The sequence below is a fragment of the Capsicum annuum genome, chromosome 12 (assembly GCF_002878395.1).
Source record: "Capsicum annuum cultivar UCD-10X-F1 chromosome 12, UCD10Xv1.1, whole genome shotgun sequence".
Taxonomy (NCBI): Eukaryota; Viridiplantae; Streptophyta; class Magnoliopsida; order Solanales; family Solanaceae; genus Capsicum; species Capsicum annuum.
Window position 1 is genome coordinate 221,588,201 of NC_061122.1, and position 9,583 is coordinate 221,597,783.

General features: G+C 30.9%; 1 protein-coding gene across 1 annotated transcript; it reads left to right on the forward strand.

The window, feature by feature from the left end:
• Positions 1 to 6,074: 6,074 nt before the first annotated feature.
• On the forward strand, positions 6,075 to 9,583 carry LOC107849656 (GDSL esterase/lipase EXL3; the record flags this gene model as incomplete). The annotated part of the gene is given in 4 exon segments (XM_047400993.1): positions 6,075 to 6,534; positions 7,556 to 7,686; positions 8,758 to 8,991; positions 9,564 to 9,583. Coding segments are annotated over 4 exon segments (647 nt in total), but the record flags the coding sequence as incomplete, so codon positions are not given.

Sequence of the window (9,583 nt, forward strand, 5' to 3'; positions counted from 1 at the left end):
TTATTATTATTGTTTGTTATTTTTATTACTATTCTTTAAGTAAACAACCAAAATTAAATCAATTTGTCTAATTTATTTAATTTTTGACCCAATTTTTACCACAATATAATGATTTTAGCCCATGTTCTATTCAATTTATTATAGTTATAGCCAAAAATTAATCCAATTTTTAACCCCAAATTAAAATTCAATGGCTGGCCTTCTTTTAAATAATTTTAATCTCAGCAGTTGATCAAAACTAATCCAATGACTGAAATCGTCTCAATCCCCTTTCCCTTTTTAAAACTCATACAAACCCTAATCCCTCCATTTCAACAAAATGGCCTCCAACCTCTCTCTCCTCTTTCTTCTTTGTCTCTCTAAAGGTCAGCCAACCACCACCGTCCAACACCCTTTCTTCGGCGAGCCTCCACCGGCTAAATTAGCCGCCGGTGAACCACCAACAACACCTTCTTTCTTTCTCCATTTCTCCGTCTGGCAAACCCATCGCCACCGTCATCCACAACGGCAAACTGACCAGGACAGATGAAACCATCATCAACCGCTACCGCCGCCTTTCCCTCGTCGTCATCGTCTATCACCATAGATGCCGCCGTTAGGCAATCCACCGACAAACCCTAACCAATGCTAGATCTCCTCTTCGTCACATGCAGCAGCCGCCGCTGCCTTCTCTTCGTAGCTAGCCGCCGCAATAACAACAACAATGGCGACCAACCAAACGGTCCCTCCGGCTACCAGTTCCTCCAGCCGTCGCCAATGCTGTAGATAAATTAGATGGTATTTTCATATTTGTTTCTTGTAAATTACTTGATATGACTTGATTATTTTCCTGATGTTTCGCGCCCATATTCGGGTTCTACTGCTTCCCTGCTCTATTGCAAGTTGCAATAGCTTTGATCACTTACATTTCGATTTGTTACAATACATGACAAACTTAACAAAGTCTTTGGTCTATGATTTTTTTTGTTAGAAATATTCTATAACCTGTTACGTAAAACTGATTTCTTAGGATGAATGCTTTTTGTTAGGTGAATTTCTTTGTTTGGAATGTGACCGACATATTAGTGAGTTTGAATTATTTTCAGACGGTTATTGATTGGTTTAGAGTTGGTAAGCAAGCGATCATGTTAGTAGTTCTGTACTTGATGAAGTATAACATATGTGAAATTGAAACAATAGGTGAACGACTTGAATAAAAACATTGTCCATAATTTCCTGGATCAACAACTAAATCTCCAAGTATCCACGAACTGGGAATAGAAACATTGTCCATAATTTCCTCATTGGCTCTGTTTTTCTCCAAACACATGCTCAAGTCACTTGAGCAGTGGATTAACGACTTGAAAATGGTTTTTTGTAGTTACTTGAAGGTGAACTTGTGTTTTGAAATTTGTAAAGTGTAATCACTTGAAAATGTGAATTTATGACTTGAAATTGATTTAGTGTTGGCACTTGAAATGTGAATTCATGACATGAAATTATTATTAAGTGTAATGACTTGAAAATGATTAAGTGTAGTTACTTGAAATTGCAAACTTGTGACTTGAAAACGGTAAGTGTAGTTACTTGAAATTGTGAAGTGAACTAGTGGCTTGAAAATAGTTAAGTGCAGTTAATTGAAATGTGAATTAGTTACTTTAAAGTGGTTAAATATAGTGACTTGAAATGAATGATTAAATGTAGTGACTTGAAAATGATTAAGTATAGTTATTTGAAATGTGAAGTAGTTACTTGAAAATCGGTAAGTATAATGATTTGAAATGTGAATTAATTATTTGAAAATGGTTAAGTGTAGTGACTTGCAATGTGAATTAGTTATTTGAAAATGGTTAAGTGTAGTGACTTGAAATGTCTACTAGTTATTTAAAAATGGTTAAGTGTAGTAACTTGAAATGTGTACTAGTGACTTGAAAATGGTTAAGTGCAGTACTTTAAAATGGTTAAGTATTGTGACTTGAAATGTCAATTAGCTATTTGAAAATGGTTTTAGTGTAGTGACTTAAAATGTGTATTAGTGAATAAGTTATTTGAAAATTATTAAGTGTAGTGACTTGAAAATGATTAAGTGTAGTTACTTGAAATTGAGAACTTGTGATTGATCTATTTATATTTATCATGATGTATTTTAGTTGTACGCAGATATAAATGTAATAAGGACTGAAAGTTTATTTCATTGTTTTTTATACTTTGCATTTTTATGTAGTCAAGTGATGTGGCTAGTGGACATATTTCGCCCATGGATGCAAGGATATTCAATTATATATGATGATGTAATTGCGTGGTCGGAGCGAATCTTAGAATATTGAAGTTGTGTTTAAATTTGATTTTGAAATTTGAAGATACTAGTTAGTGTTGAAAATTTGGGGTTTGACGATGCTAATGTTGAAAAATTAACTTTGAAGTTTAATATTCAATGTATTTTTGAGATGTTTGTGAATTACAATATTTAATTAGTTATGTTGTGTTAATGAAATATAAATTAAATAAATATTGGATTGTAGGTTATGCCCAAAGGAATTAAATTTGAGCTAAAATTAGAATTTATAATTTGTTATTGATAATTGATGGATCCCACTATTTTTTTTTTAAATTACGGAGGTTTTAAATCCCCGCAATTTTTAAATAAAAATTTATTATAAAAAGAATTAAATTTAGAGTAATGGAGGTCTCGACCGCTGCAAAATAACCCCCACAAATTAATTATGGGGGTCGAAAAAAAAACTGCCGCAAATTATTTGTGACGGCTCGTATTGTAGGGGTTTTAGAAACCGCCAGAATCACAATTTGCGGGGGTTTTAAAATTAACCCTCACAATTTGACCCGTTTTTTGTAGTGATAATTTTCCAAATGTCATATAAAAAAACACATGGCGGGAAGGAGATTGTCAGTTAAATTTGTTGACATAGGAAGCTTCTTAATTTTTTTTGTGTGAAAATACTATTGATTTTTCTTTTCTCATCGATTTAATCAAAATACGTGTGAAAATAACCATGCGGAGCATATTTCAGTAAGAAATTTTAATGAAAAAATAGTGATCTTTATATTGTAATTGGATGCGTATATAAACATAACACATGCTCTAGCTAGGTCTTTTGTGGATGATCCTATATTAATTAACAAATAATATTCTCTACGTTCGTACCATGTTGGGTTGGATTATATATTTCTAATTATTATTAGTCCAAAATCTTGGTGTTACAATCAAATTTGTCCAAGAAAACCAATTGTCATACATTACTGGTGTGAATTAAACTCTTTGGATCGAGAAAACAAACCTGCATGTTGTTCACCAAACCACTTCCTTTTGCATTTATGTGTTAGGTTCTTTAAAAATTAGTAGCGGAGTTAGAATTATCATTGAGTGAATTCAAAATATAAAAAAAGCAAATACGTGAAGAAGTTAGTCAAGAAAATTCAATATCTATGATTCCATAAACAACAACATATATATTCAGTGTAAATCCCACTAGTTGGGTCAGGGGAGCTGGATGATGAGTACAAAACCTTATTCCTACCTTGAAAACATGTACAGTGATTATTGCTCTACCCTTATAGAAAAACGGCGACCGCCTTAGGCCCCCGAATTTGAGGGCCCTCATTTTTTTTTTTTAGTAATAATATATTATAGATTTTTCTAAAAGATTTAAATATTATTTGTAGAAAAAATAAACTTTTATATATAAAAAAATAATTAAAATAAGTTTGATTTATCTAGAATACTATGTCACAAAAAAAGATTGAACGCAATAGATTTTATTTAAAAAATTTTTTTTACGTAAAAATTTAAGGCCTCCGTTTGATTTTGGCTTTAGGCCTCTAATGCGCTTGAGCCGCCCCTGAATCTTTGACTCAAACAAAGCATTTCAAAAATCTATATACGTAAAGCAAAACGAAGAAGTCATACCGAAAACAATGAAGAAGAGAATCATAACAACAACACATATTATGATAACCAAAGTAATTAAAAACGAAGATAATATGTGATACTAAAATCATGACCTTTCTCAATGTGTGTGTATATGTATATATATTAATAACAATAACATACTCAGTGTAATCTTATATAGTGGGGTTTGACTTTTGAGGAAGGTAGAATGTATGCCGACCTTAGCTCTATCTCAGATGTGAGATAGATAGGTTATTTTCGATAAACCCTCGGCAACATCTATTTTATACACATAAAAAATAATTATGACTTTGTATATATATAAATATAATTTTTTGTTAATAAAAATTCAGATGAACTTGTTGCGCCCCCGACTTCGATCTTGATCACATTAAAATTTATCATAAGCTAGAATTTATTTAATGAAAAGATAAAATGGAGTATGATTTGGTAGCCCACCAACCTAGAGCAAGTGCTATTTCATTTGAAGCATACAAGTCAAGACCGTACCAACCCTACCAATTTCATGTCCATTTTCCATGTTTACTTCAAAGACTACAGTCTTCATAAAACTAGTCCCCTCTATAAACATTCTACCTGTTCTTATATTTTGGGATTTAATTTATAATATTCCTGGTAAATTTTAGCATCTGAAAGTTATAATTCAGAGGTATCATAGTACGTAAACTAGACATAATATAAATATTGGAAAAAGGTTAAAAATACTCTTGAATTATGTGAAATGAAATAAAAATGTTCTTCGTTAGTTTTTTGGCTCAAAAATACCGCTCAGTTAAATATTTGACTAAAAAATACTCCTCTCTCTAGCAGAATGCCACCAAGCACGCCACATAGAATCAAATTGCCACATGGCCAGTCCATGTAAAAAATCACCTTTTTAAATACATTAAAGATTTTAGCTTTAGTCATATTCTTGATGTATTTTAAAAGGCGATTTTCCACGTGGATGTCGATGTGAATTGGTCATGTGACAATTTTATTCTATGTAGCTCGTTTGGTGGCATTTCATTAGAGAGGGCATTTTTGAGCCAAATATTTAATGAAGGGGTATTTTTAAGCCAAAAAACTAACGAAGGATATCTTTGCTTCATTCTAATAGTTCAGGGGTATTTTTATCCCTTTTCCGTTTAAATATGAAATTGGGGGTGAATTTATAGGTAAAAAAATGCGGCATGTGAATCCATGATCTCTCCAAAAATTAGGTATTTTATCTATATACTCTAAAATTGGTATAATATTATCTGCTGACGCCTGACAGTCATGCTAAAAAAGGCTAAATGGTGCAATTGATTGCATGTTAAGTAATTTAACTAGAGGATTATCAATTTCCACTTAATACATGTTTTTTTTTAAGTGGTGCATTATTTTTTAGAAATCCAAGCTTTTGTATGAAACTAATAAAAATGTGATAGTTTAAGAGGAGGGGACATTTGCATATATATGGAATTTATAGTTCATTAGGTAACATCAATTAGACTTAGTTTAAATATGAAACTAATAAAAATGTGATAATTTAGAGGGGTTTTTGATTCATTTATCTCTAAATAATATAAGTGGAAACTTCTATTTAAGGTAAAACTTGGTAAATTATAGCCACTAGGCAAATTTAATAAAGGGTCCACGTACAACGCCATTGACAATAATAACATGGTTCTCTCTACCCTTCTTCTAATTAAACCTTCTTTAATAATATAATTAAGTAAATTTTTTCTTTTCTACTGATTTAAACTTTTAAATAAGATGGATTGCATAATATTGAACGTAAAATATTAAAGTAAGACTTAATTCATCAACGAAAAATACTTACCCATATTGATTGTTTAATTTATACCATATTAATTCAATTGACCATAATTAAGTGATTTGATATAGGAAAAATATGACTTGGTTAACTATGTATGACTTGATATATGTCATGCATTCATTGATTTGATGCAAACATCTGATATTAATAATATTTATCCTTCAACAACTCTAAAGAGGCAATCAATTTTTTATTCACTCGGTTTAATTTATAACTATTGTCATACATAATTGTAAGTTATAGGTTCACATGAATTCAGTAGCAATCTTTTTATAAAAATGTTTGATCAATGTACATTCAACTTAGTTTTCTTGCTGTAGAAAGTAGAAACATATAAACTTCAAATTCTGAATCCACTCGACTGCCCTAATCAACTCAATTAATTAATAATGTATTCTTTTCTTGCCTTCTAATTTCTATAAATAAATAGAACCCCCCTTCACTACCTTACTCAAATGATTTGCCATTTAAAAGCTCTAATTCCTATTTATACTCCATTTTCTTCTTCTTCTTCTTCATCTTGAACACACACAAAGTGAAAAAACAACATCATCATCGATCATGTTGTGTTGTAGTTCAATATTGTCTTTACATGTGATGTTTTTGTTCTATGTTATTCTCCTATGTGAAGGGAAGACACAACTACCTAAGAATTTGACTATAAAGGCTGTTTTTGTGTTTGGAGATTCCATTGTTGATCAAGGTAATAACAACAATATAACAACAATAGTCAAGTGTAATTTCCCACCTTATGGGAAGGATTTTGTTGATGGAAAGCCAACTGGAAGATTTACCAATGCCAAAACACCAGCAGATTTGATAGGTATGTATGTATCTATATATGTTCTTTCCGTGGCGGAGTTAGAATTTTTACTAAAGAGGTTTAGAAGAAAACATACGAACTAGCCGAAGGGGGCAATGTCAACTATATATAAATAAAAAGGTAATTTTAACCATGTATAAATAGTATAATTTTCCATTGAAGGGGGTTCAGATGATTCCTGGAGCTAAAGGTGGCTCCGCCCCTGTGTCCATTATCTTAAGTACTTGTGTTTGCCATTTTGTGTTTCTTTCTTTTTTCCTTAGTAGTGCGTCATACGGAATCTGATATTGTAAGCGAAAAGTCAGATGACAAAGAAAAACTATAAAAAAGACTTTATGGTAGGATTTGGAATTGGTCAAGTGATGCATTATATGAATTATGATAATACTAATCTAAACATATTCTAAAGATATTGAGAGAAGAAATCTCTCCTAAAAATAAACTATTTGAACGACTATATTATGCATGTTATTGTAGAAATCTCTCCTAAATAAACTGTCTGAACGATTATATTAAGCATGTTATTGTGTTTTATGGGAAAGAAACAGTATTCAATTTATAGAAGTTTTAAACTTTTTATCCAAGAAAGCATATTCCAAATAAGGTAGAAAATTTAGGACAAATTCGTGATTTCATTTGAACTCATTACTTTCGATTTGAACTATATATCTATATGAAAAAAATGTTTGGTGGGATGGAAAATTTTTTTTCTAAACAATAATTTCACAGAAATAAGTACTCCACTTTTTTAGTATTTATTTTTTATGTTTGATAAGTAAATCAAAAATAGTTGTCCCAAACTTATTTGTATAGAATTTAGAAAAATAATAAAGCTAAGTGGGGTCAATAGGGGCGGAGGAGTGAGATGAAGCTAAAATTTAAAGCTTATAAATTAGTTTTAGTCCTTTCAAATTATTGGGTCATTTAACTAATTGTTTCTTTATCATTACTGTACAATTTGTGTTGGGATTAAAAATAATTATTTTTTTTGACTTGATTCTAATTAATATTCATATATCAGTGGATGAATTAGGAATTAAAGAGTTAATGCCAGCTTATCTTGACCCCAATTTACAAGCTGAAGATCTTAAAACTGGAGTAAGCTTTGCCTCAGGAGCTTGTGGATATGACCCCCTAACAGCTATCTCTGCGGTAAATATTATTTCATTCTTAATTTTACGTTTTTTTTTCCTTACAAGCGGTTCAAAAGATATTTACATAATCAAATCATTTGAAAACAAACAACATTTAAGTGGTCTATACTTGAGAAAATGACAAAATGGTCCCTTATCTTTAGTTTGGTGATAGATAAAATAATCTCCTAAGTATCTGAACAATTTTGATCCTTTAAGTTTATCAAAGATGAACATTTTCTTTGCTCTGTCAAATACTTCTTACCAAACTCGGATTGTTACGTTTGGTTAAAATTTAATTTTTCAAAAATTCAGAAATACCAAAAATTTCCATCAAAAAATCTAGAAATCACGACGTAAAAAACTACCCAAACACAAAATATAAATAAAAAATAACAAAATTGCACCATACTCTTGAAAGAGACCAAAATCATAAATATTATTGCAAAATCTATACTTTCAAATTCGAGTTCCCGCTAGATATCTTCTATTTTTACAATTCTGATTAAATTTTTATAATTAAAGTTTGATAAATATTTAATGAAGACAACAAAAGCTCATTTTTAGTAAATTTAAAGGATCAAAATACGACAATAATATTTAAGAAACTATTTAAAACCATAGATAAAAGACAATTTTTGTTATTTTCTTGTCTATACATAGTTTAATGAAACGATGAGCACCTTTCTATTTTTAAGCAAATCCGCTATATATATATGGGTGAGCTATCTAGGGATATATAGTTTATTTATATATAATAAAAATGAAACTCAAAATAAAAAAATATTAGTAAAAGATTATATCTCATCTTACCAACCCTATTGAGGCGTAAAAAATATCACATTTTAACCTATATAAGTTAATCCAATTGAGGAGTAAAAATCATCTTTTCAACCTATGTAAGATAATCCTATGAAGGCATAAAAAATATCACCTTTTCAACCTATGTTAAACATGTACAGTAATTCTTTTTATACCGTCAATTGATGAAAACTCATGTTCATCTTTTATTGCAATAGTATGATCAACTTTGTACGTTTATAAATATCATTATTTTCTAATTATTTTTTTTATGGATGAAAATTTTCAGCAAGTAATACCACTATCAACACAACTAAATTATTTTCAAGAATATGTTGGGAAGCTAAAGGGATTGGTTGGAGAAAAAGAAGCCAGCTACATACTAAACAACAGTCTACACTTCGTTGTAGCAGGCAGCAATGACATTGCCAACACCTATTACACCATTGGATTTCGTCAGAAACAGTATGATATTGACTCATATACTGATATGATGGTGGATGAAGCTGCAGATTTTATCCAAGTATGTGTATGAATAATTTATAATTTATGATACGTATAACTTCATCTGCATGTCATGGTATATGAGATAAGAATCATGTCTTACCCACCCAGTGTACTTGTTGAATCATATGTGACATGCATGAATGGTGTAAGGACTACGCACCCAGCTTTCTTCGATATGGACCAAGTGATATTAAGTTCTCCAAGAAGAATGTGTCCTAAGACAAGTTTTATAGTAAACTTACTTTCATGTTACTAGATCTTTATGCCCTTGGCGTCTTTTCTGAGGTTTGCCCCACCATCGCACTTGGGCTGATACAACCTGTAACAGCCCAAGTGCATTGCCAATATGAAAGGTATTGACCGTTTTGGCTCTACTCCTTTAGACCACCTTAAAGCTTTTGGTCTTCACAACGTTGTCCTGTTGGACTATAATGCGAAAGATCCAAAAGACGTCTTGACAGTTGAATCTTGAACTCATTCTTACCATTTATCCACTAATTCACATTACTATATGCAGCTTGTGTCATCACATCAACTTATATTACTATAGTTGAGTTAATTCATTTGTAACCTTTTTAATATTGGAAGGATTTGTACAAGATGGGAGC